The sequence below is a fragment of the Anomalospiza imberbis genome, chromosome 11 (genome assembly GCF_031753505.1).
Source record: "Anomalospiza imberbis isolate Cuckoo-Finch-1a 21T00152 chromosome 11, ASM3175350v1, whole genome shotgun sequence".
Classification (NCBI taxonomy): domain Eukaryota; kingdom Metazoa; phylum Chordata; class Aves; order Passeriformes; family Viduidae; genus Anomalospiza; species Anomalospiza imberbis.
In genome coordinates this window covers 11,897,735-11,925,672 of record NC_089691.1, presented here as the reverse complement: position 1 = coordinate 11,925,672, position 27,938 = coordinate 11,897,735, and the positions used below count along the sequence as shown (strand labels likewise).

General features: G+C 44.3%; 1 protein-coding gene across 2 annotated transcripts; it reads left to right on the top strand.

Moving 5' to 3' along the window:
* The first annotated feature begins 3 nt into the window (after positions 1-3).
* Positions 4-27,717, top strand: ABTB1 (ankyrin repeat and BTB domain containing 1). Of its 2 annotated transcripts, none has more exons than XM_068201941.1 (12): positions 4-202; positions 1,913-1,975; positions 3,048-3,103; positions 4,136-4,280; positions 6,166-6,325; positions 7,211-7,256; positions 8,269-8,385; positions 13,057-13,172; positions 18,470-18,568; positions 19,146-19,313; positions 22,200-22,400; positions 24,197-27,717. In XM_068201941.1, the coding sequence occupies exons 1-12, from the start codon at positions 147-149 to the stop codon at positions 24,401-24,403; spliced, it is 1,434 nt and encodes a 477-aa protein (XP_068058042.1). In that variant the 5' UTR covers positions 4-146; the 3' UTR covers positions 24,404-27,717. The 2 variants fall into 2 exon arrangements, with proteins under 2 accessions (XP_068058042.1, XP_068058043.1); XM_068201942.1 differs by having other exon boundaries at positions 45-202; positions 1,913-2,012.
* Positions 27,718-27,938: the final 221 nt, after the last annotated feature.

Below are 27,938 nucleotides of genomic sequence, written 5' to 3'. Positions count from 1 at the left end.
GGGCCGGGCGGGCGGTGCCGCCGCCGTGTTTACAGCGCCCGCCGTGCCCGCCCGCCGCCGCTGCCCCTCGGCCCGGCCCGGCCCCGCGGCCGCTCCTCCGCTCTCCGCGTCAATGCGGCGCCGCCGCCCCGCGGCCTGGCCCGGCCATGGACACCAGCGACTTGTTCACCAGCTGCAAGAAGGGCGACGTGAGCCGCGTGCGGTGAGCCGGGCCGGGGAGCGGGTCCCTCGCACCCGCCGCTGCTTTAACCGCCCTGGTCACCGGGCGAGCGGGGTCGGGCCTGTCCTGTCAGGGCGGCCCGGCCTCGCCGGGACGTGTTCACCTGAAGCTCGTCCCGGGCCTCGTCAGGGCGGCTGTCACGTAAATGCCGCTTGTTTGCACCCCGAGGAGCTGGGTGCGCACCGGGGCTTTGCCGGGGTGCTTAGGTTCGGGTGAGGTGTGCCCGGTTCCGGCAGGTGTCTGAGTGTCCGACGGTCACTGCGTGCTCGTGGATGCTGCCTGTGGCAAATGTCCTTGCGCAAGGCTCCTCTCCAGCTGCTCTTTACTGTTGGCAGTGGTATTTGCGCTGGTAGGAAGCTGGATCCCTGAGATGCAATCGTCATGGAAATGTTTAGACACCTTGTGCTCTAGACTGTGGGAGTATATCTGAGAAATATGGGGATACTACAATTTCAGGCCAAGTTTCCTTGCTCATCTCAAAGCAGCACAGCTTAACTGCAGTGATTTCGGATCAGGAGGCAGATGGGCTTGTTGTCTGCTGGGTGAATGCAAGGTTCAGCGTTTACAACAAGCTTTTTTCCTGCATCTCATGGTTTGAATCTAAAACTGTTCTTCACCCCTTTATCCTACTTGGTTCTTCGGTCTCTTAATGTGTGATGTGCTAGATAATCAAAGCAACCTGTTTCAAGGTGCTTGCTAGTGAAGGATAAGTGTGCAGATAGATAAGGTCTGGAGAATGTTGTTACCTGTTGTGATTGTGTTAGATGAAATCACTGCAAGCAGTAAATTGCAAGTTTACTGCAGGAGGAGGGGTCTGAGGGATGGTCTTACAGAGGTTTAAGATTGCCTGTATAGAAGTAATGGTGGAGAAATGAGAGTCTGAGAGTGCTGTCAGAGCAGGGGGGTCAAATTGACCACGTGGGACTGAGCAGAAAGGAGCTGAGTTGCTCGATGTGTTGAATGTGTTCAGAGGAACCTGAAGTTTGAGACAACAGAGGTGAAGGGAGTGAAAGAGAGGATTCATGTGGTGGGTGATAAAAAACCAAAACTCAAGAGTCTTTGTGAAGGCTGAGAGGGACTTTTACACGTGGTTGTTGCAGTACAGGCTCTGACAACAGCCAGGCTGTGCAGGAGATTTGTCTGCAAGGCAAAACCTGGCTTCTAGAGGTGTCAAGGAGAGAGTTTTGGCAGCATTGCATCCAGCCTAAACGTGCAGGACAAGGAAGTGGCAGGATTTAAGAGCAATCTGGAGTGACACTGGTGCTGCTTTTGTCAGGAAAAGCCTCGAGCAGGAGGGGAGTCCAGCCTTAGCCTCAAAAAATTGGCCACTTGTTTGTAAGCATCCAGGTTGGGAGCATTGCTGGGGAATGTGAAGGTACTGCAGAAGTACTCAGGCTTCTTTTGAGATTGCTGCCCTGTTAGAGATGCATTTGGTTGCCCTCCTTCCCCATGTGCACCACTTAAAATTGAAGGGAGCTCCCAGGCCATGCTGTAGAATACGACTGTTTGGGTTGAAGATTTGGCTGACGCCCCTTCAGCCACAGCTGTCAGTTCCCAAAGTCCAGTGCAAGATCCTGTCATACGTTTGGAAGTTACTCTATGAACTGGAAGTTACATCTTCTGAAAGAGGAGAATGTGACTGAGTGAGTAGCTGCATGAAGTTATAACTTTGCTCTCTCCCTTTTTTTCCAGATACCTTCTTGAACAGCGAGATGTGGAAATTAATGTCCGTGATAAGTGGGACAGTACACCCCTGTGAGTGCTGCAGCCTGGAGCACTGGCTGGGCGGGGGGTAGGGCCTTCAGAGCTCCTTTACTTTCTCTCCATCAGCAGCCATGAGCACTGTTACAAAATGTCTCAGGTTCTGCTTTTTTGGAGCTTCGGCTGTGTAGTTCTTCTTCTCTTCCCTGTGGGTGCCGTGCTATGTGTGTCTTTGTCCCCTCATTTGACTGGGGCTTGCTGTAGTGATGCTGACAAGCAGGGTTTTGTGTCCAAATTACCTGGATTAAGCACTCTGCTCTTGGCTGGATTAGGCTCTTCCCCCACCAAAGGCCATGGCATTGTAGCCAGTCTTTTCAGGGGAAAGCTTGGTAAAATGCCAGGTGACTGTGGGATCACAGTCTGTCTGGCAGTAGGTCATGAGGAATCCTCCTGGAGGTGCTGAGGGATGTGCTGTGAGCTTGTTACAGTTCAAAGGACATTTAGACATCTGTAATATATTTAGAGTACAGAATAACTTCCCAAAGTAAAGGTAGACTAACATTTGGCTGCTGCAATGCACATTACAAGATTCTCCTAATTTGTAGGACAATTTGAGGTCCTTGTGAAAGAGAATCATGAAAGGCTTAGACTGTGAAAGAGAAAACAAAACTCATTGGAGTAGAACTTTGGGGGTTGGATTTGCTGTACACCCAGTGTGGGTGCTGTTCCCTCCTTGGCATGGTGTGTGACAGTCAGACTGGCAACAGAAAGAGCAAGGAGTGTTTTTGAGAATTCAGTGGACTGCTGAGTGCCCATGAATTGATCTCCATTAAAATGAGGATAGATTTGGCAGCTGGTGGTGCAACAGAAGAGGCTGAACCCACCTTGAGATCTCCTTGCAGTGCCTAGGATTGCTGGGAACAGATCCTGCTTAGTCTGTTGCTGGGATCAGGCTTCTGTGCTATTTGGTAGTGATTCCTCACTCCTATGAGGAGTCGTCTCCCAGGCTTCTCAGGGGTGCTCAGTGCTGTGATCTGTGTGCTCAGTGCTGTGTGTGGTGATGTGCCAAAACACTGAATTTTGCTTCCTACTGCATCTCTAATTTTCTTTGTCTCGTTATTGTCAGGTATTACGCCTGTCTGTGTGGACATGAGGAGCTTGTACGTTATCTTCTAGCCAATGGTGAGCAAAAGTGTCCTCCTGATATGGGTGCAGTGTCTTTCTCTGGTCCGTTGGGATTGTATGTCCTTCTAGCTGTGCCGTGTGGAAACTTCTTCTGTTACAACCAACCATCTGATCAGTGATCTCAGGCTACAGAGGGAGCCCTGCACACATCTTCATGATCTCTTTTGAAGGCCATTTGCTGCTTGAATTTGCTTCTTGAAATTGTTTAAAATTCCTTGATTTGATTGAAATCTTGAAAATGCACAGAAAGGGAAGCTGTCTGTGATTAGTCTAAAAGCTGTCTGTGATTTTCTAAAATCACAGCTCATGTTTTTTGAGGGTGCAGTGGTGTTGGGAATATGCTGATCTAAGAGTTGTACCTCATAGGAAGGATTGTCTGTGTAAAACTTTCTTGTGCTCTACTGATAGCTTGGCTTTGTAAGCAGGACTTAAAAGGGATTTTGCTAATCTCAAACAAAGCAAGACCAATTCTTCAGGCCAAGTGCCTGCCCCCATTTGGTTCTCAGCACCCAAATTCCCCTAGGCACTGGTAGTGTTTTGCCAGAGGAACCAGAATGCAGAGTCACATCTCAAAAAGTTTGGTTTTCTACTTCATTCCTAGCATCTTAATCAACCACTTGTGTAATTCTAAATAGGAAAATGCAAATAACCTCCAAATTTCTAGCAGGTTCTAACCTAAAGAGGCTATACAAAGCAGAAATACTTTCTAGGAGGACTTCTTAACAGCCCAAGAAATGATTGCACTCTTTGTTCAGTGAGATTTGTCTTCCCAGAACAGTGCTGGAGCCATGCTGAGAGGCTTTTTACACAGGTCAGTTTAAACAAGTCATGACTTTGTTAGAAAGGGATTTGTCTGTGGGAGGGCAGCTTTAGATTGTACACCTGTGAGGGAAGCTCAGTTTTTGTCAATGTGCTCATCAGCAGAGGGGACCACAGTGAAACATGCCAGCGGACATACTTGTTTAGTGACCATGTGGGGACACTGGAGTAGGATCTAACTCTGCCTGCTGGCCTGTACCTGTTTTACAGGAGCAAAGTGTGAGGCAAACACTTTTGATGGAGAGCGTTGTTTGTACGGAGCTCTGAGTGATGCTATCCGCCGGCTGCTGAAGGAGTACAAACAGATCACAGCCAAGTGCATGAAGAGGGACTACTACGATGTGTTCCTGCAGCGGTAAGGACATGAGCATGGGCAGAGCATCCCCTCAGCCTTGCTGAGCTCTTCTGCATATTCGAGCTCTGTTCAGGGCAGCCTTGGAAGGCAGCTGATCAGTACCCTCTCTCATTCCTGGGCATGTAGAGCTTCCTAAGGGCTGTTCCTCTGTGCCCTAAGGGATCACCTCCAGGTGTGTGTGTGCATAGCCTCCAGTGAGCTGGGTACAGACTCGAGTCAACAGAAAGCTGGTCTTTATAATGCAGAAGCTCAAACTGTTATCCTTGACTGTCAAAACCAAATCAGATCACTAAAACCACATCAACAATTTAGGATAGTATGTCAACTGAAATTGTTTCAGACCTGAAGGTACTATAGCTTGCAAGCTGAAATTTTCAACACTGATAAAATGTTTCTCATTTGTGAAACAGAGCACTTTAAGAAGCCTCAAACTGATTCACAGTGACATTTTCCAGTTCTTTCTTTTTGGTTATTAAAATTTGTTAAAATACTTCTGAAAGTTGCCTGTCCCACATTGTACTAGAGCTTGAGTGGCAGCCTAACTTGTTCTGGAGTAGAGGAATAGTTTCAACCTTTTCTTCTTGCTGTTTCTCTACCTTGGTAACTCTGATGTTATTACAGACTTGCTGGTTGGTTTATTTTTCCTTATTATTTCCCTTTGGACTGACTTAAAAATGTTAAAACCTTGTTGTGTTTTTTTTTTTTCTTTGAAACTGGAATGTTAATAAGTCCTAAAAAAATCTGACAATCTTCCCAGTGCTACAGTGTCCTAATTTCTGAAGCTGTAGGAAAAGAGGGGAGGAAGGAAACTTTTTTATGGGAGTAAAATCAGATTCTGTGTTTCAGGGAAGTAGAATTTTGCAGGGTGATTTATTACTGCCCTGGTGACTGTGGCTCAGATGGTGCAGGGTTGAGCATACATGAAAGCTAAAATGTGCTGGTTTCTGCTTCTCATTCAAGCAGACCTTGTGTTAAAATTGAAACAAAGGGCAACAGCTGGGAGGAAAAAAGTAAAAACCGAATGCTTCTGTTTGGTTTGAGGCAAGACACTTAGAAGGAAGGGTGTGCTATTGGCAGGATATAGAGATTAGCATTCAAGACTCTGACAGCAGCTCCATGTGTGGCTCCACACCTTTCTGTGCGCCACTCCAGCTCTCTAGAAGGAGTATGATGCTTGGGACCTCTTGAGGATGTTTGTGAGGATATATATGGAGCGAGTGATGGGCATTGGAAACACAAACACTGGTGATGGTTGCTGTAAACTCTAAAACTAGCAGTTTTGTTTTTTTCCTTTTGAAGAATGAAGGTATGGGCAGGCTGGCATAAGTGAGGCTTCACCTCTGATGTGGTAATTGCCTGCATTTCATGCCTGTCACATCCTTCCTTCTTCTGAGGGTGGATGACATGAAGTCCTCTCCTGTTTGTAAAGGGATTAAATTGTGAGCACTGACAGTGCCCAGAGAGCAGGAAAGTTGCATTTTTGTAGCAGAGTAGTTATTTTTGAAACTGTGTCATTTTGCAGGGTTTTTTTTTTTTTTTGACATCTGGCAATTTAAAAGCAGTATTAACTTTTGAAGATGTGCTTGGCTTTAAAATCCACTTTAAAATCTCTTCCTGGTGTTCACCTAAGACAGCAAGATTTCATTCTCCAGCCTCCCTGTTGCACTAACAAAACTTCTTTGAGTTATGGAAGGGAGTGAGGCATCCCACTCCAGTATGTGAAGCACCAGCCCCCATGCTGGCCTTCCTGCTGGGCAGGGAGAGACTGCAATGCCCATGGATATTTGTTATTTTAGACCTAATTGTACCATGTTCCCCACTAGCATTACTCCATTCTTTCCTTTTTCATCCTGCAACGAGTTTCCCTTCTCTGTGTTCCTCACAGATTGCTGGAGCAGGGTTACCAGAGTGACATTGTTTTCATCGTCCATGGCAAATCCTTCTGTGCTCACCGCTGCATCCTCAGCGCTCGCAGCGCTTACTTTGCAGAGATGTTTGAGACCAAATGGAAGGGGAAAAACATGATAGTGTTGAAGCACCCACTGGTGAGCAAGGCTGTGCTTCCAGCTCTTTCCTTTCTTTTGCTGTTTTAGCTGGGTGAGGAAAATGGATTTGAGGGTTAACTTCCACAGTGAATGGCTCCTGGGACTCAGAATGACCCTAGCTGAGGAGAAGGGCTTGTGAACACACTTTATGCAGTAAAATGGCATTTTTTTCAGATAACAAAAAGCTGCAGATTGCATACCTTCCATTTGTTCCCTCTGTCATGGATTCAAACATATCTTAATTGCAGTAGCATGTCGCTGTTACCATCTGCTAGCTGCATCACCACCCCTCTCTGGGATGAGTTGAGTCTGTCTAATTCCTGGTGGACAGGTGGTCTGTGGTGAAGACATCACCTCCATAATTGGCACTAATTGAGTCCCTTTTGTTGCCTTTCCAGCAAGAACTAAATAGGCCATAAGTGCATTCCATCCATTAACCACCAATACTCTGGCACAGATTTCTGTAACTTGACTCTGGCAGTGCAAATCCTCTTGTGACAAACATAATTCCAGTTTCTCAGAACACTGCTCTCCTCTCTTTTTGTACAAGAACATGTTTCCTCTGGAATTAGGAAGATGTGGAAATGTTTATGATCAGTGAAAACCTGGATTTTGCAAAGCCTGTGTTACAACCATGTCTCTTGAATTCCTCCTTTAGTCAGGTCCTGTCCCCTGAGGTACCTGAGGGATTAGTATCAGTTGAAACAGTAAGGAGCTGTGTAAGGCAGGTGGAGTGGCAGCATTAGTTATGTGAGGAGCAAGGAAATCATTATGTGTGAGCTCTTACTTAAAAGGTTTTTTTTCTTAGTTGCTCAGGATCATGTTTCTAACTTATTGTTAAATTCATGGTGATTCCAAATGTTACTTTCTCTTGTTTTATTTTAGATTAACCCAGCAGCCTTTGGTGCTCTTCTGCAGTATCTATACACAGGTAAATGACCTTGCCCTCTGGTGTTTGTTTACATGGCTGGTGGGCAGCTGTCTGTGCCTCTACACTGAGAGGCACAGGCTTGCACTCAGCAGTGTTTGGGTGTGTGAGTTGCCAACAAATCCTCTCTGCTGGCAGAAAGGGAGAATGTGAGCAATCACCAGCTCTTCCAAGAAGTTTGTACCTTTTGCCAGTTGTTGTCCTGCCAGTAATTATACAGTCAATTTAAACCAAAATCAGCTAAGGTTGATTGGTTGGATGGATTTGGAGACTGTATTTTTAACTTAAGAAAGGAAAATCTGTCATCTGGTGTAACAGCTTCGTAAGGTGGTGAAAAGCCAGTTTCCCATGTAGGACATTTCAGTTTGGCAGACCTGAGCAATGTGTGCTGAATTCTTTGACTACTTTCTAGTATTTTTTTGAACAGAAGTTGTTCTTAAACCTTCTATTAAAATACCCAGTGTTATAATGTAGGCATGCTAAATGCTGAACTATCTCAGGCCAGGAGGTGGTGCCAGCAATTAACATTGTCTTCAAGGCTCTTCCTTTCTAATACAGTGTGTTCAGAAATGTCCCTTGCCACATTTTCAGTGATTGTAAAAGATCCTGGGAAGAAAACTTGTGAGCCTAAAGTCTATTCTTACCCAAAGCCAGATATTCAATGGTGGCTGTCATGCCTGCTGCTGTTGTGTTGCTGTTTTTTGATTTTCTGAGGGAATTAGACATGTTTTGTATAGCCTGTTTGGTCTTTGGTCCCTTGAATGAAGCTATTAGAGTAAACCCTGGAGAGTGGAAACGTAAATTAAATGCCAAACTGTTATTGATTTAAGTGGTGGGTGGTGGTGGAATACCAAGTCTTAGCTTCTGGTACTGACTTGTAAGTGGATGCTGAAAAGTGAGGCAGTGTATCTAATTACTAAATTTTTGTGCTATCAAGTCTTCAAATCTTATTTTTTGCCATTTTTACACCTAAATCCTGTGGATTAAGTGAGCTGACTGCATTTTGTCTTGACAGGTCGTCTAGATATCGATGTAGAATATGTCAGTGATTGCAAGAGGTTGGCCAAGCAGTGCCGGCTGCAGGACCTCATCGATGATTTGGAGACCAAATGTAAAAAAGTCTATGAATTTGGTAAGCATTTGGCTTGCTGTTGTCTCTTCTGTGTCTGTGTGCCCTTTCAGGGAGAAACAGCAAAGTGTGATGGTAGATGTTTCATGGTGTCCTTGGGGCTTCCAGAAAATGATTCTGTTGTGGAAATTTCCATGTTTGCATGGTGGTTTTCAGTTATGGCCTTTCTGTAGGGCAGCTGTAGTAGTTTCTGACACATACATGTTTGTAATTTATATTGAATGCTTTCTTTATAGTAGAGCAGCCATGGCAGCAGAACTTTGCCGTGGTTGCCAGACATTCAATTGAGCATGGTGGAGTATATATTGGGAAATGCCTTCCAACATGGAGGTTGTTTAAATCCCCAGAAAGATAAAATATATACAGTTAGAGGTAATTTTCTGCATTTATTTGACCCCTAACCAAAGTAAAATATTTTATAATTGGCCTAAAATGAGTGCAGAGGGAGATAGAACTCCTTTGTTAAAAGCAAAGAAGTATTTCTGAAAGCATGTGTATATTAGTAACACATGGATGTGCCAAATCTTAAATGAAACAATCCTCTATTTAAGGACTTTTTGTTATCCAAAGCTTATTGCACGAAGACCAGCACTTGGAGTTTATCATTCACCTCCTTAGCTCAAGCTAATGCACACGTGAAGAACAATCAGAGCAGCACAAGTGGTGTTAGTCACGAAGCAGAAAAAATTATCAGATAACAAAACCTTCAGGCTGAAAGCTTCTGATTCTCATTCTGTTGCTCTGAGTTAACTTCTTTACTTTAATCAAGTTAATTTTTGTTTGAGACGAGACTCCAGTCTATAGTTTAGAGTCAATAGCATCTTCTTCCCTGATCCAAGAGGCAGGGGTGTTGCTGTTCTACTTTTTCCTTTTGAATACGAGTTGTGATTATTAAGCCTCCTGAAGCTGCAGGACATAATTGATAGAATGTTTCTGGCTCAAGAAATTCCTCATCTGCAAATCACATGGGAGATATTACCATGTGCAGGTCTCCCTTTACACATGTGCAGTAGTTTGGTGGTGGTGGGGTACAAGATTACCATGCTACAGCTGCTCCTATGTAAAGCAGGGTGCAATTCCTTATGGAAGCTGTGTCACAGGTCTTACTTCTGCTCTGTAAACACAAATGTAAACATGGACCTGAAGAGACTGGAAATGCATTTCTTGGTATCTACAAAAACTGTAAGGTATCAGTTTGTATTAAATTAGTGGCAAAAAAGAGGAATGGTGAATGAATATAAAATAAAAGCTACTCAGAAATCAGGTAACAAAATTATTTTGTATCATCTTTTGATATCAGAGTAATTCAATGAGATGCCAGAGATCTGTTTTTTCCTTTTTATCTTTTTCTCTCAGGGTCTAGCTGAGACATTCCATCTTAATTAATTTTGTTAAAATCTCATATTATATTGTGGAAGGAAAAGGTGCTTAAATCTGTGAACTGCAAAAAAAAGCTGACTCCTTGGTGGGTTTTCAGATGGAAAATAATGAAGTTTCAGGTTAGTTGGAAGTTTTAGATAAAAGCACTTTTTGGAAATACAATGGCACTGGACAAATCATTTAACTTCTCTGTTCTTTGGGGAGGGAACAGTTTTTCAATTTTGAGGCCTGACAGAAGACTATGAATAGGTGGTTTAAAGCACTGATGGAAGTACTAGTCTTGATTTTTATTTATGACAGATTCAAACAAATAGAACAACTGTTAAAAGTTTGTTTCTTAAATCTCATGTGGAAGCCAGGAAAATTTGATTCTGCAGAAAGGCATATATGTAAGAGTTATAGAAGTTAAAAAATTGGAAAGATCTTAGATCACATCGTGTCTGGCACTTGACAAGTGTGTCTGTTTCTTTGAATGTTTTAGGAACCTCTGCCTGTTCCAAGTGCATGCTGTGGAACATACATCTGATTGAGGTTTGCAGAGCAGGGTCATGTATTACATCTGTAGTATGAAGTTAAAACAAGATGAACTCGAGCTTCTGCAGCCCCACTGGATAATTGCAGTGTCTGCAGTCTCATTATCTAGAGTTAATCAGTATTTCAAAAACACTTAGTATCTTGGCATGCACAGACAGTAGTACAGGAAGAGGATGACCCAGTGCCTTCTCTTGCACCTGAGATATATTTGGGTGTAAATGCTTTCCTATTTTCCCCTGTGTGAATATTGTGGCTATAAAAGAAAAAAAGTATTGCAGTGTTCAGAAGAGCTCAAACAATTTGTCCAGATTAAGCCATAATTCTTCCTGTAAAAGTGCATGTATTAGAAAATAAATGTTCTGAAGTTACTTCAGCAAGTTTTAGGCCAAAAAGAGTAAGAGCAAGATTTGAGATGCTTACCATTGTAGCAAAGACAATGGATATGCAGAATCTGTGTTTATAGCTAATTATGCCATTGGGAAGAATATGTATCTGAGTGTGAACATTTTGAAGGTTTTGGGAGTTTAGTGTGGTTTATTTGTGGCTCTTATGCTTTGTGGTACATTAGCTCAATTTAACCAGAAGACTGCAAAGAAGTATTGAGCAGGAAAACCAAGGCAGCTGATACATTGGTTGGTGATGTTCACTGCTATACAGCTATGCCAGACTGGGAAGAAACCCAGTCTCAACCTCAACCACAATTTGCTTATTCCCTTCAGCTCCTTGCATTGTTTATGTTGCTTTTCTCAGAAGCCCCTCTGTTCATCTTTCTTGCATTCCTCTTTCATGGTCCCTGCTCCTTGCTGACAGCCAGCAGCTTATTCCTATTTCACAACTTTGATTTTTGTTGTCTCTGTTAGGAAAGATTTCTGAGTGATACCAAATGCTGTGCCCTTGGAATTGAGATGCAGTGTCTGAATAGATTTGCTTCTCAGAAAAATCACTGTTCTTTTGTGTCACTGGGAAAGTGCACAGATGCTCTGTAGATCCCAAGAGAAGAGCTCTTTGCCTTGACTACTACTTAAAACTTGCTGAGTCCATTAGCACTTACAGAGCCTGACCTGGTGGCTGTTTCAATAAATAACAGTTTCTCTCTGCCATGAAGAATTTCTAATTGCAAAGTAAGAAATTTCCTTCTCTCATGCTGCTGTGTAAGTGATCAGGGCTTTTTGAGAAAATGCACTCAGTCTGGTTTGTGTTGGTGCCAGGCCTCCTCCTAGCTTATTTACCCTGGAAGTCATCTATTTGAGGGTAGCATTTCATGCTAATAGGGCAGCCTGTCTCCTTGCTGGTGAGCTTTGTGTGTAGCAATCATGGCACCTGACTGTGTTGCACTGGTAGATTATTGTTTCCTTTCCAGAAATCTTTCTGGGATATGCGGCCTAGGGAGAGGTACAGTGGTGGCATATTTGAAGGGTGCAGCAGTGATGTGGAGGAGGGGGTGGAGATCTTGTTTTGTGGCACGTCGTGGTCTTGTTTCGCCCACGACCCAATGGAGTCATCTGATGGAGCTCATGTAATGCTGTGCAAAATGTCAGGAGAAATGAGGTCTCAAGGTGGCGTGATTCACCTGTGAGGGGTTTTAATGTGGTGAATCATACCTGTCAGAAATTCTTCTGAATGCTTTGGAGTTAACTCTGTGTCTCTCTGGCTCCCAACAGTATCTTAAGGCTTCCTCAACACAACTTTGCATTTTCCAGTGGTGCTCTGTATTTTTTCACATGCTTCCTTGTGTGCCAGGAACTCTTGAATGTCTTACATGCTCCAGTTCTTCCCCCAAACCATGTTGACCTGGGAACAAACCTCAGGTGATGGAGCAAGGTAGCCAGAAACAAGAAAGGCTGTGCTGGTAGTAGCATTGTATCATAGTGGGTCTGCTTTGGGCTGCCACTTGTTTGAAGTTAGGGTTGGCTTCTATGGGCTCCACAACAACTTTGGTCATAGCAAGACCACTAAAGTATGATCATGTATTTTGCTTTCCCTTTAATGGGCTGTTTTATTGTGTAGGCTGATAAGACAAGAATGGAAGACACTCTAGGTCTGAAAAAGGCAAATTAAATTGCTGTCTCTGAATGGTCTGTTTGAGCTCTTTGATGGTAGTAATGCTTAGGTCAGGCACATGCTTTGTGTCTGGGTGCTTTGGGGTCTTTGTGATTTAGGGAGTAGAGGACAGACTCATACCTGCTGAACTTACTGGCTAAACAAGAATAAATCCCTTTGTTCCTTGCAGTAAAGTCAGGACAGCACAGCTGAAGTGGGAGCCAGTGAAAGCATGTGACAGAGCAGAAAGGCATGGAAGCAGATTAATTTTAAAAGCTCCCTGGCATGGGCTTTACCTTAGATGACACTGTTAGCTCTAGGGGTAATTGGGGAAAGCAGTGTGTGAGTGGCTTCTACAGGGATCAGGGCAGCCTGATCCATGGTCCTTAACTGTAATTGATGACATGGACTCCAAAGAGCAAGTTGGGCTTGAAATATGCTTGTCACAACTTTGTTTCCCACAGTTGATATTCCAGGATAAGGAATTAAATGGAGGTTTGAGGAGAGACAACAATACATGCATCCCCTTCTAGCCCTGCTCACAGGCTGCACTGAGGGATGCTGAATGTGTGTGTGCATAGAAGGAATTGTGTGTGTTTTGCAGTGAAAGCTGAACAGCAATAATACTGGGTTTCCTGGCATGTCTTTTATCTAAATGAGAGAGAAAGTTTGTAGAGGAATTCAGGAATCTCTGCTCTTTTGTTTTTTTGCTTCTTCCAGTCTCTTCCAAGCCGGGGACCTGTGTGAAAGTGCTGACGATTGAGCCCACAGGTAACTGCCGGCTGCAGGAAGACCTGGCTCTCCTGGCAGACTGCGCCCTGCCAGCTGAACTGCGGGTAGGGAGCACTTCTACTCCTTGTGGGCTCTCTGGGGCTGGGATATCTGCTCACTTGGGTCCACTCACATTATTGCTATACAGACTTTAGTGCTTGCTTGTTTTTTGGTGCTCCAAGTGCTGAAAGGCTTTTATTGCTTGGAAATGCTGTAAAATTGTGTAATGAGGCTGCCGGTGCTGGTCTTTCCCCTTGGATATTCCCCTCAGCAGGGATCTTGGTAAATAAAACCCTTTCTGTGTGGTTGGTGGGGATTTCCCCATTAAATACAATGGGACAAGGCCCCCAGCTCTTCTCTTTGCCATCCTTCTTGAGAATTAGAAATGTTGTAGCAGCAGGTATTGGTACCCAAAGAGATAAATAGGTGAAGGGGAGCTTACTGGGCTTGCTTGCTAGGAACTGACACACTGCAATGGAGAGATGCTTCCAAACCCTGAAAATATTTCCAGCAGAAATGTGAGTCCCTCTGAAGAGAATTTAACTTGACTGGCAGTAGATCTGCTTTTTCCAGCTATGTCTTGTCCCTCAGAAATAGCCCCCAGGTTGATGATGACTATGTTAAAATACCATTATATTATTAGATAGGATCACATATGTGGATCTTCTCTCCCATTTGCAGAACAGGATAACTATTAGTTGTCTTAATTCTTGCTGCATCTGGTGTTTTCTGTAATATCAGTAGATGTATTTTGGTCTTATATATGCCCTTTTTGTGTTCTCTTTTTTATACCAACCACTGTATTTAATAATGTGGACTCATTTTAGGTGGCTGATGTGACTAGAAGTTGTATGACTGAGTGATATAGCAAAGTTTTATTGCCTTTTCTCTTTCTGTTCCCTGCCAAAGAGACCTGCCTGGTGCAGTGTGTGTGTGTGTGTGTGTACATGAATAAGGTTTCTTACCTTTATAAGCCAACATGTTTTGTGCTGGCTGTTTTCAGATATATTTCACTATAGAGGGAGTTTTTTCCTTCATCAAGTTCACAACTACCAGTTCAGAAATCTTTCCTGTGTAACCTGCCTTCTTCAAATAACTGTACATTTTTTGTGGCTTTCAATATGCTTTTCTGTATGTTTGCAGGCTTTAAAGGGAGGTGATACTGTAAGTAAGCTTCAGATTACCTCCCCAGGAATTAAAAAAAGGATCATGGGCCCCAAAATAGTGAGATTTACATATATTTTAAGTCACTTCATAAATAAAAAGAATTTGATGGCTTGTTTCCAGACCTTGATGGAAAACTCCTGTTAAGTTGTTCTTCTAAAGTTAGAAACACTTTCCTTCTTAATTCTTTCATGTAGAATAGGAGCTGGAAAGAAAGGAGGAAATTGGAATAGTGTAATCATCTGACAGTGCTGTGAATTGTGAGCTGTGGTGTTCTTGCTGTGTTCATAGATTGGAATGAAGGCAGCATTAGAGTTATTACAGCTGTACAAGTGAAGAGGGCATGAGCACACACACCTGCTCGCTGGGAATTTTGTGCCATGCACATGTGTGGGTGCTTTGTTTAAGCCTGAAAAATTCTAAAAGATTGCCATTTTTCTCTCTGTAGGTACTTTTTGTTTGTTCCTTTTTGTTTGTTTGCAATTTATCTCTTACTCTGATGTTTTCAAATTGTTAAATTCTATTAATTTGGCATCTTTGTTTTGGGACAGAGGCATTGCACATCCTCATTCTTGCAGAGTTTGCTGCCTTGCAGGGAATAGGACACAAACTGTGTAACCTAAAATGTCAGGAACAAGTGAATAGTCACACACAGACATCTTGTGTTTTGAAGAGAAGCATACCTTTTTTTTTTTTTCCAGCCTATGCAGAATAAAATAGGTATTTGTCTTCTGGATAAAAGCCAGCATTTCCAGAATTTGGCAAGAAACATTTTGAGCTGATGCATGTCATATAATGTCATATTATATGAAATGGGGATGTATTCAGCTTTCTGTTTCAGTATAAACAAATAATTTGCATGTCATGTCTTTGATACTTGGATGATGTACGAAACTTTGTGCATTTCAATTTCATGGTTAGTGGTATCTTACACGACTAAAAAAATAATGGATGTTTCATATCCAATTACAGCTCATTATTATTTCCTAGACTGAGAACTATCTATTCTTTGAAATCTCAAACACATTTATAATTCTGGTACCTTGTTTCTCTTTCCTATTTGTGCTTGAAAGGCTTTTTTTCCCAGTGTTTCCTTTTACAAGTGTGGTTGTTGTCTCTGGTTTTTTTTTTTTTTTTTAAGTAGTAATGGCCAGGGTTTTTCTGTCTACAACAGCTGCTTCCTCAGTTTGTTGCAATAAAATTTAGCAGTGACAGATTTAAGTAAAATACCATGAAAAGCCAGGCAACTGTAAAAGACCATGTGGCTTCCCACTGTGTGCCTGGTTCTTCATTTCGTCTGCCAGGTGACCTCTGAGTTACAGACTCCAGGGCTTCCAGTATATGACCCTGTAGGCACATGGTTTCCTTGTAACTGTTTTTCAGTTACTTTTTTACTGAGATCTTATGTTCAAAACCAAGATGAAATCAGACTTAAAGGATGAGAGTTTGCCATGTAATAAATACTCTTCATCCATATTGATATGTGGTGTGGCTGCAAAAAAGAGACCATTTGCCAGTTTGGGGGTAAAACTAGGTCTTGTCATGCATAGGAAGAACAGTTTGAAACAAGTAGATGGGTTCATCTTGTCTGTCTGCATCTGTATACTGTGCTTGTCCAAGGCAGTGACTCCTGTGCTTTGCTTTGCCCATTTGGCAGAGCCAGATGAACTGAAATATTTACAACATGTTTCCTGTTTAGGGTTGATTTGTATCCAATACACTTGCATCTGGTTGTGAGCTGCTAATCTTCTCTTCGATCACCAACCCCTGTGTTTTGTGTTGTAATTTATTTACAATTTTCTTGCTGAGATAATCTGGCCAAGGTACAAATTGCTGCCACTGATTTGTTTTCTATGTTTTTGCCTCCAGCAACATATCTATTTAAGCTCTAATAGGAAATTTGCAGCAGCAAAGACTTGGTCTTCCCTACGTGATGGTGGATAGTGAGAGTATTCAGAGTATTTCTATATGGTGATTGAGTTATTGTGAATGTGCTTGCACCTTGTAGGCTGGACTGTGTTGTGCTCCTTGGGCAGAATACTTGACTTTGGCAGCTGTGCTTTGCCTGGATAGAGGCCTGGGAAGGAGGTTGTATGAATAGGGGTGGTGGGAGGAATAAGCCAATTTTCTGCAGGCAGATCCTGAAAAAGAGATTAGATTCCTCAGGCATGACAAGGGAGGAGAGTAGAAGTAGTACAGACTTGAAAGGGGAGTAAAAGGGAAAATTCTGCAAAGCCACTTCATGCTGAACAGGAGAAACAAAGACATGAACCTGCTTTTGTAGTAGGAATTGAAAATAACCTTGTAAACCTGAGCAGCACAGTGGGGACCAGGCAAGGCTAGAAACAGGAAATTGAGCCCAGAGGAATTTATAATTCAGGAGACAAATTCTGAGACAAATAACACTCCCATATCCATTCCAGAGGGATAGACTCACTTAGAGATTTACCTTTGGACAATGAAAGGAGAGCAAAGAAAGGATGCATATGGAAGATGTGGCATTTATCTCAATTAAAATTCCTGTGCCACAAAGTGGCATCTTGTCAAAATTTGTTTCTAGGTTTGTTTTATCTGTGATGTGCCTGCAAATCTGTAATCTTCAGATTTCTGTCAGAATTTGTAGGAGAGGACATGGAAGCTGTAGGCATAGGGTGGGGAGAACAGCAAGGCAAACAGAGTGGGCAGTCGCATCGTGATGCTGGTGTTTGTAACACACTGCCACAGAGTGAGGCTGCAGATCCCCGGACCAAGGACCAAAGCCTTGACATATAAGACACAGTAAAATAGCAGCCTGGGGCATCTACAAATGGGACAACTTCATTTCATTTTGATGAGGTGGTGCTCTTTGTGTTGTAGCTATATGAAAAACAGGTGATAGATCAGGTGGGCAACATTCTTTGAATTGCAGCATCTCTTCTGGAACAGGAGTTGCCCAGTGGAGTATGACTGCAGGAGGGAGGTGCTATGGAGAGCCAGCATTACTGCAGTAGCCTTGTGCATGACTTACATCACTGGGTTTCTCCTGTGATTAGGAATCAGAAGCTGCCAAGTATTGCTGTGGACAGAAAGAGTGTGGTGGATGGGTCCAGGTTGCCGCGGTCAGTGGTGGTGTGAGCTTTTGCCAGCTTGATGCCTTGCCACATCCAAGAACATGTTTTGTGAGAAACCTCACTGAGCCAGGCTGAGAGCTCCCACCCAGTGTGTTCCAGTCTGTGTCTTTGTTCAGCTCAGGAGGGAAGAGTCATCTGGCTCCTCAGTAGAGCTGGAAGCCCTCTTGGAGGCAGGTGGGTTGGAAATGGACAGTCTGCTATTGTGAATCCAGTCTTTATAGTCAGCCCAGGGTTTTCCTGGGTGCAAACTTGCGATGTAATTTTCTTGGATGAAAGACAGCAGTAATAAACTGCTTATCCTCAGGGACATGTTTATGGAAAGCAAGAACCAGGGGGGAACTTTTGTTTCCAGAGACTGTCTTGGCTACGTGACTGTGAATATAAACTTTTTTTTTTTCAATTGAATTACACTGTATATAGAATAAGGTGAAAGGGAAAATATTTGGAAATATCACTTTAAAATAACATAAGGCAAACAGGCTTTTTTTTTTGGTGTGTGCTGTCATTGTTGGCATGTGGGATTGGGTGGAGGTGTGTTGTTAAAATAATTCACTTGAGTATTAATATTGCAACAACAGTATCTTTGGCTGCAAATCAAATCAAAAATCTAACATGTGCTCTAGCAATGTTGGATTATTCAAGTGAGGCAATAATTGTAACCAAACCATTTGAAACTGGTGTATACATGGATGTAATCTATATGTTGTTACATGTACCCAGTAAAAGGCTGGTCCTAAGCTCCAGCATACTTATGATACCTACTTCATGAAGTAAACTTCACCTCCACCTGGTTATCTGCCTTGTTAGATGGCAGAGAAACACTTTCCAAAGGTGTATGGAGAATCAGGAAGTTACCATGGATAAAGGAGGCAGCTGTAACTTGTACCAGAAATGTCTCTTTTAAGGAGTGCAAGTTCTTCATTTCCTGACATTGGAATCTGTGTTCAGAGCACCTCTGATGTTCAGCACTGTGCTGAGGAAATAGAGGGATGGCATTTTCTGGGCAAACATAGCAGTCTGAACTTGGGACCCTGAATGTGTTTAAAGCAGGAATGTTAAAGGAAGGGTTTTCTGGTGTCTCCTCCTAGGTTGGTTTTGGGGAGTTGCCGTTTGACAGCACTGACAACTTCAACAGCTGTCCTGACGTGTGTTTCCGTGTGGAGGATTACAACTTCTTGTGCCATAAGGTATGTGCTTGTGCTGTATTTCCTTCTCCTCCCTTTTTGCCATGAATCTAGTCTACTTGTGTCCCCCACTCCTTCTATGCTGGATATACTCTGCAGGAGCAGCATTGATTCTGCTGGAAAACTGCATTTTAAAGCATTTAACAAAGCAGCAAGGACTGCCTTTCTTGCAGCGGTGTGGAGATAAATTTATAAATTCAGCTACAGCATTCACAGCTGCAAAATCTGCTGCTGCTGGCTCAGGAGTTCAGTGTCTGGAGAGAGGAATGTTTGATCTGCAGATGAACAGCAGTAAGAATGAATTTTGAGATCCAATCTCAACTCAAGGTCCTGCCCTAGTGCTGTGCTAATTTAGAATCTCTTGAGTTTACCATTTGTTTTTGTGGTTCTGAGGGTAGGCATGGATAGAATAAGGTCTGGAAAATATTGGAGATGCAGCTTCAAAATGTAGGGAAAATCAAAGTTACAGAGTCTGAACTTCTGAAATATCTTTGAGTTGCTCTGACAGCTGGTTGGTAGTGCCCTTTGGTTTGGTGCAGTAAGCAAGTTGTCAATGTTTTGGTTTTTCATTCCTCTCCAGGCATTTTTTTGTGGTCGCAGTGATTATTTCAAAGCCCTTCTCGAAGATCATTTCAGTGAGAGTGAGGAGCTACAGACACAGCCCAGCATCCCTGTGGTGACTCTGCACAACATCTCAGAAGACATCTTCATCCGAGTCCTCTACTACATCTACAGTGATGATACAGAGGTGAGGCCAGCCGTTGGTCCTTCCTTCAGTGCTGGTGAGCTCTGAGGTGTTTTCAGCAGTATTTTTCTAAATGTGGAGCAGGGTCTGTGTGTATATTCTTAAATTTCACTGACCTACTCTGCTACTTCACTTTTGTGTCAGGAATCCACATACTGGGGTATGCTGTTAGCCAGGCAGGGTTGTAGTTCATGTGCATGATGTTCAGGAAGCAAATCTGTAGTCTTTTATCCCACAATAAAAATCTGAAAATTAGGTTGCATGCTGTATATTGACAGGATAAATACAGGGCTTTGCAGCTTTCCCTCTTGGGCTCTGTAGAAAGATAAGAGAAGCATCTGCCAGTAGATGGCAGATTGAACACATTTGGAGATCTGGATAGGTTGAGAGATTCTGCTTATTTACTCTTGGCAAATAACCTTACTCATAGCCTACTTTTCCATTTGTAACAAGTCATTATTTCTGCTGTTATTTATTACTGGGGTGGGCAAATGTTCCACTGTGAGACCAGTGCCTTGCTGTGCTCAATATTGCAGGCAGTAACAAAATAGCCCTAACCCACTTATTTTTCAGCCTAATGGAAGATGCAGCAAATCCCAGCGTTTAATTAGCTTCCTGCTTTGGTTTTGTGGCAAATGCTTTCAGCAGGTCTCTCTGCAAGATCCCAGAACACATTCTGACATCAGGGCAGTGACTGGAGATGCTGCTGCACCTGCCAGTGTCACTTCCCCCGAGCAATGTTTGTGCTCTGGATTAGGTGCCACATCCACAGAGTGCACACAGCTGTGACCTTGTTTCTGCTGATCTGTTCACCTGCGGGTAGCAGTGAGGAGAGAAGTGTTTGACAGGCAGCAAGGGCAGGATTGCTACTGATATGCCAGAGAGCTGATCCTTCACTTGCCTGCACTCTTGCCTCAGCCACTTGCTGAAAGGCTGAGAGGGAAAGAAGGGCAGGCAGAGAGGGAAAGAAGCTGCTTGAAGATCCTCCTGACCTTGTTCCCTTGCACTGCAGCCTGACCCTGTTCCTTTGCACTTCCCCAGTCTGCCTGCCCTCCTTGTGATGATTCACAGGAAGGATGTTTCCCAAGCAGCTATTCCTTTCCATAGGGTGCCTCAGCTGCTCTGTCTGGGCTTGGGTCAGGAGGACAGACCAACAACAATTGTAGGAGTTAAAAGGATCTTACTCATATGTTTCAGGTGCAGAATGGTGCATAGCTTGGGTTTCAAACCGAGTAGCCAAGATGTGAGCTTCTGCAGAAAGTTCACCTGTCATGAGACACTACCAGAAAAAATGGTTAGGAAGACAGGAATATAGCTCAAGTTCCACATTTACACGTGGAGTGTTCTCCCTGTCCTGTGTTTCTCCAGCCAAGTATCAACACTCTCAAGTCCATGTTTTTCTTTGCAAAGGATTTATGGTGTCTCTCTGCCATGCAGTAGTGACAGTGTTTGCTGTTATGGGGAAGAGTGCAGAGGACATAAAGGGTTCCAGGCACAAAGACAAGTTGCTGATCAGAATTCTTGTGTAGGCTTCAGGGCAGTTCTTGGAGGAACATTTGCTGGGTTTGTCCTTGATGAAGCAGTTAGGAGCTGCAGCCATTAATACTACTGTCTCAAACACCTCCAACTCCTGAGGTTTCCACAGCTTATGAAGGGACAAAGCAGCATTGATTAATAATCCCAAGGGCTTTGTTATCCCATGTGCATGCATAGCCCTTGTGACATGGCTCTCCTACATCTTGCATTCTTCTGCCCAGCTGCTGCAGGGTCTTACACAGCTGGGTCACTTGCTGGGAGCTGTCTCTCCAAACACAGGTGCAGACAGCTGTGGAGGAAGAAAAAATCAGTTGGCAGTTGTCAGAGTGAACAACCACATGTATAGATGTGCACAACAGTGTGTTTGCTGCTCACTGGTTATCAGGAGAGTTGATGAGGCTGCACCAGTTATCATTCCTCTATCCAGACCAGTGTGGCTTTGTCTCTAAATGTAGGGGCCCTTAGCTCCTCCACAGCCAGGGCATGCAGTGTCCTGCAGATCCACTGTTAGAATGGATGTGGGTAACTGAGCTCTTTGCAGTTCATGTTAGCAGGAACAGAGAGAGACTCTAGTTCCAGGTTAGTGATGCAGATGGCTGACAAAAATAGGATTTGCCTGGCCAAGGGGAAGAGGCTGAGTGAAGCTGGAGGTGGTGTCTCCAACTTTATCTATAGGTTTTTTTTATCCTCAGATCACTTCCAAGTACCCAAGAAGGAAATGGGAAGGTGGTTCCTTGCTCAAGAGCTTTAAAGTGTTAAAGGCCATTCACAACAGTTTAAGTTTGAGCATCTGGTCCATTAATTTAGTCCATTCTGAAGGCATGTTAGAGCTCCACTAGTATTTGATGTGCAAAATATGTTCTTACCCAGTTGGGCCTCACCTACAGTTTATTTTGAGTTCAATTTTCTGTCCTTGAGTGTACCCCCCATGCCAGAGAGGTTGTGATGGCTCTTAAAGAGAATTTTGCATATTTTTCACAAAATGCAAGTCCAGCAGTATAAAATGGGAGGAAAGATGTGGGAACAAGCTTCTCTGTCCGGCCAGCCTCTTCTGTTTGTCTCTTGGAAATATGTCTGGTAAAAACAACCCGCCACTGTTACACTGAACGTTTTTTAGCAGCCAGGTGCACTTGGGTGTTTCAGCACTGCCCTGTGCTTAGCTAGAGGGGTTACCTGCAGCATGAGAAACCCTCTGCTGCACTTCAAATTCCTCTGTGGTAACTGAGCTCAGAAAGACAGAGCTCCTGTCTGTCCACAGTCAGCACTTGTCCAGTAATGTGCAAACAGCACATTAGTTTGCCAGCGACAGGCAGCGTGCTCAGGAGCGGGCAGTAACTCCCCTCTGCACTGCAGCTGTCTCCAGAGAACGCCTATGACGTGCTGTGTGTGGCAGACATGTACCTGCTGCCCGGGCTCAAGCGCCTCTGTGGCAGGACCCTGGCGCAGATCCTCGATGAGGACAACATCATCAGCATCTGGAGGATTGCAAAGCTGTTCCAGCTGACCCGACTGGAGGACCAGTGCACTGAGTACATGGCCAAGATCATCGAGAAGGTACTGAAACACTCCCCATGGCAGTGACCACGTGTGCCCGTATATCTGAGCCATAGACACAACAGATTGAATGGTTGTACTTTGGTCTGTGGTTAATGGTTGTCCTCTCTGGATTAATGTGCTTCCAGGAAATGAGCAGCAGTTAAGTAGCAAGGCATATGGTGGGTTAGGACAGAGGAGGAGTGTGGCAATACCTGATGTCACCACAATAAGCCAGATTTTGGTCCCTGGCTAGCACATCTCTGTGGAATGTGGGGTGAAAAAGTTGCCCAAAAAGCTTTCCCAGTACCGGGGACAGGTGATTTTCACTGAACTTTCAGCCACTGTGCCCAAGTAGCCATGGTGTTGCCTCAATACACCAGCTGCAGCCTGGAGAAGCCAAAGGGGTGCGTAGGGGAGTTCTGTGCAGGAAATGTTTTTCAGTGTTTGCTGGGGGAAATTCTTCCTGGCATAATGCTCTAGATAGAAAAAATCAATGTGACCTCTAATCTCCTCCAGGATGACAAATCAAATAGTAGGGGTTTGCTCAGTGGATAATTTGCTGTCAAACAGCAAGAAGTAATGAATTTAACACTGAAGCTTTCTTTATGGGGCTCAATTTAAGTGTTAACCTGAGTGATTATAGCTTAGTCTCAGGACTTGTGGAGAAAGTTGCCATATGGAAGGATAAACTAGAACCTGTGAAGGGTTTTTTTGCTGAGACAGATCTTTATAAATGGCTTGTGCAGCTCACATGGGAATGTAACATTTTCACCTGCAGCTTGAAAGGTGTGAAATTATTTTTGGTGTGAGAAAACAATGAAGGAAATGGTTCTGGAGCTGTTACTTTGTTCGGTGTATAGCTTGGGAATGACAGACACATCAACATGTACCCGGATTCTGGGTTCTGAAAAAGGATTTAAAAGATGCTGAATATCCCAAGTAATGATCAGGGTAGGGCTTTGCTTTTGTGTTCCCCATTCTCTAGCTTGAGTGAGAGTCCTTGAACCCCGCATTGGCAGTGTTTCTTCTTAAGGGTGTTGGCACAGACAGAGCCACCCTAGCTGATGTTCAGACATCAGTGGTTGCCAGCATCCTGTGGAGATGCACTGATGGCAGCAGGGAGAGATTTTGGCAGTGTGGTAGCAGATCAGAGCTCAGCAACCTGCTGTGCCCAGGTTGCTGTGCTGTGCCACTACTGAACTGTGCCCAGTTCAGTAGTGTAGACAGATGGAAGCTGCTTCTCACCCCTCAGCTCACCACGCATTCCTGGGGAACCTGGTGCAGAATCATTCATGGGTGACCCAATTCTGTCAGGTTGAGTGCAGAGCAGAGCAGCTGCCTTGCTGGTGGTGATGGGCCTGAGTCAAGGGAGAATTGTAATTTGTGGCTCCCAGTTCTGAAATGGGCACAAGCACCCACTGGCTTCTGTGCTAAAAGACATTGCCTAAAAGTGTCTGGCAACATCTCCTGGTTCCTGCTGGGGAGCCTTTTTGGGGGGAATATCATATATGTGCATGTGCTCCAATACCAGAACCAGGGATGCTTAGTTAGAGGGTGTTACAGGGCAGTGTTGGAGGTGCAGATTGCCTTCAGCTGAGACTGTTTACTGTTGGAGTATTACTGTCTCCTTTGGATGGATGGCAGGATGCATCTCCAAGTGGTGTCTGTAGGAGGATTTGGGTCTCCAGGTATCCTAGCTTTCCTTTCTTTTCTGTGGGATCCTTTAACAGTGTCTGAGACCATTATCCCAACCCTTTGCATCTCTTTATATGTCCTCTTGTGTTCCTAATGGTTCTCTTGTCCTGCTGGTCCAGCTGGTGGAGTTGGAGGAGTTTGCAGCTGCCGTGAAGGAGAACGCAGAGGCCGTGGAGGAGCGGCAAGAGACTGACTCCATCCCTCTGGTCGATGACATCCGCTTCCACATCACCAGCAATGTGCAGACTTACAGTGCAATCGAGGAAGCCAACCAGAAACTTGAAGCTCTAGAAAACCTCCTGGCCAGTATAGGGCTTGAGTGCTGATGTGTGCAAACCCTGCCTGTCATATGCAGCCTGCACAGCCCTCACTGCGTTGGCTTGGAGTGCAAGAACATCTGAGTCTGAATGTCCCGCTTCCCATTCTTTGTCCTCCTTCCCATCCACCTTCAGGCATGGTTTCTTTTTAATTTATTTGTGTCTGGACATTTGCATTTCTGGTTTGTGTTTGGTTTTACTTTGTTTTATTGTTTCTCCTTTCAGAAGTAGCTCCCAAAGCTCAGCCTAAGTCAGTAGCTGCTCCTTTGTACACTACACTGTGGAGAGGAGACTGTGAGCTGTTTGGAATGGTGAGGGAGCTGTTCTGGGGACTTCCTACTGCCTGGGGTTAGAATCCATCCCATTCTGTGGTTCAGTATCACACTTTGGAAACTGGCTTATGCCAGAATATTTGTTGAATTACCAGCAGCAGAGGAAGAAAACTGGATTAAAGTCTTAATAAGAGTATGGGAAAGGAGATCAGCACTGTCGCTGTCAGCATTATAAGACTGGCAGAACTGGGTAGTGCTTCCCTAACGGGGACAGAGAGGTACTTGGCTATGTGGAAGGCACTGTCTTCACCTGCTATTTTAGTACTTAGATGGAAAAACACAAAAAAAAAAAACCCCACCACGTGATTTCCAGGTCTTCCCTAGCTTTTCATTGCTTTGAAGTGCTCAGAATTTAAAAGCTTTGCTTTCTGAACAAGCATCTTTGGGAATACAGTAGAGACCAGAATCCTTCCATTCTTAGAAAGCAATAGCTTTCAATGCACAAAAGAAGGAAGAGCACCCCTTTTTAAGAGGGGACAGAAGCACCTTCTTCTTGGAAACAGCACTTTTCCCTGTATTTTTGTCCATTGTGGTAGAGCAAGGCTGACTTGCTGGTGGGTCTGGGAAGAGGGATCACTGGAAATCTTTTAAAAGGAAAGGGGCTTTTTGGGTGTCTCATGGGGGTGCTGTCCCACTCTATGACCTTCTGGCTTTGCTCAGCCTTGAGCATTGTAGCTTCATTGTTCTCCAGGAAATTCACTGTGTGTACTAATGAATGTTTTTGAATCTGTATTTTGCAGTAGGTCATGTTATCTCATGTTGTCTGCCTGGATTCTTAATGAGGGTAATGGTGTTCCTTCTCCTTGGCACTAATCAGCAGGTGATAACCCTGCATAACCTTGCCTTGCCAAATAAGCTGCCCTTGGAGTTGTGTATCTCTGGAATGGTGTGTTGGGAGGGTCTCCAGGGTGCAGGCTGGGTATACGTTCCCATGATGTGCAAGGGAGAAGAAGCATTAAGTGAAGCACATGCACAGGCACTGGGCTGCTGTGACCACCTCATACAATCATTTTGGTCACTTCCTGAGGCAAGAGCTTGAAATATCCTGTGCCAGGTGTGCTTTTATTATGTGATGTGAGAACTGGGCAAAGATCCCCTGCAGCTTCAGGGTGTTGTTTTCTGTAATGGTGGTGGTGCCTCTTATGGCTAAGGGGTTAGGAGATCTGGGGTTTGGCAGGGACTTGATTCAGGTGTGGATGTATTGGGAGGATGGGTTTTTTTCTTTGCTAATCTCACCAGGTGAGAGACTGATAGCCCACAGCAAGTGGGAGCTGCAGCCTCACTGCCTGTTCCTCTCCTGCACTGAAGCTGTTGGCAGTAGATGGGCAGACTCTGGGCACCACCTGCACTAAGCAGGCTGCACTCAGTTGTGAGGAGGGGACTCTGGGCTTTGGCCACTGTGCTTGGGGAAAGCCAAACTTTGGCAAAATCATGTGTCAGGATTGAGTTGCACTTAACAGAAGCTGTGGCTAGAGCTGGGGTGGGGGGAGCAGGGATGAGGTTCATTGATATAATTGAACCCCAGATGCTTGTGCACTTCGTCGTCTGGGTTTAAGTGGTGTCTCTTGCAGATCAAGTCTCTGGGGCAGGGGATGGTGGCGGCAGGGCTATTCAAGCAGCATGTACTTCAATTCTGTTTGAAAATCCTTGTGAAGAAGTGCAAGGAGTTGTTGTGGTTTGTTTCCTGCAGTCATATTAGGATGAGGATGGAGGATGTGTCCCTCCACAGGAGTGTGTTGCTGCATGGAAGCAGGAAGCAGCAGGTGTATGCTGCTTGTTGGGACAGTGATGTGGAGAGGAGTTGTGCTTTTCTGTGATTTGGGGAATGTACCTCCATGTCCACTTCTAAGCTCAGTGTGTCTTTGACAGGACCACCAAAGAGCGCAGCACAACTGATGAAGATATCTCCCTGAACTCGGGGAGGGTGAAGGGCTATCGAGGAAGCTTTAATATGAAGTCCCATATATTTTGGAGAAAGAAGGGTGAAAGGAGAACTGCTTGTTTTCTTCCTGAGTGGAGTGTCAGGCTTATGAAAATCTGCTACAGAAACCAGCAGCTTAACTCAGTTGGTTCAGTTCCGTTCCTCTATGTTTCTCCTCTGTATATAGCTGAAGATAACACTGAACATAAGCAGGATGTTAATTTATCATCTCTTCTCCTCCTCCAGCAGAAATTCCGCTTCTGACATCTTAGCAGTTGGCTTTCCACAGCAGTGGTTGTGACAGCCCACGAGGCTTGCACAGAGCCACCAGAGAACAGGACATGGCCTTTGCCTTCTGCTTGTACTGAGTGAGATGCAGAAGCAGGATTATCAAGGAATGTGCTAAAACTTTTCTCTGCAGATGCCTCAGCTGCTAAGGCAAATGGACACTGGCAGTGGGCAAAGCAGGAGGAAGGCAGAGGGGGAGCAGCAGTGCTGTGAAGCATTTTCCATATGGCTGCTCTTGAATAATTCCATTCCTGCATCCTTAAGTGTGGAGCAAGTGAGGCTGCAGTTGTACATGTGGGAGAAAAGGTCAGCGTGGCCTTTTGATCTGCCTCCCCAGCAGTGCAAGTCCACGTGGGCTTCCAGGCAAATGCCTCATCTGTCTGTGTGCACTTAGTGGTCACATCTGTGAGGCCTGTCAGATTGTCCAATTACTTGGGATCCTTTAACTCCCCCCATCCCTTTTGGCAAAATAGGGCTGTCCAAAAGCATGCATAAGCAGATGGTCAGCATGCAGGCAAGCTCTGTAATTAAGATGAGCCAGGACAAAACTTAAATTTGAATTCACTTTAGTCTTGCTGCAAATAATTTTATCACAAAATAAAAACCTTCTGATTTTTCTTCTGTTGCCAGTGTCCTTTCTGTGTTTTGTTGCCTCTGTCCTTTTTATTTACTACTACCCACTTGCTGAATCAAGAAGATTGTAAAATTTACTAGAGCAACATTATATTTAAGAAGAAATGTGTAAGCACGTGTGCAGCAATAAAATAGTCTATTTCACTATATCTGCTCTGGCTGTGGTCTCTTTATTACTGACTGACATCAGCAGGGGTTTCATTTTGAAAGGGCTCTGTGGACTCCTTCATTTTCCCTTACCCAGGCCAAGGACTGGCTCTGCACTCTTGTGGCTTCCAAGCAGTGTGTACAGTCCTGATAGAGCAGGTGAGTGAAGCACTAACTCATTTTTTACTGTCTCCTTTCTCCGAGGATTATTCCCTTTCTTTAG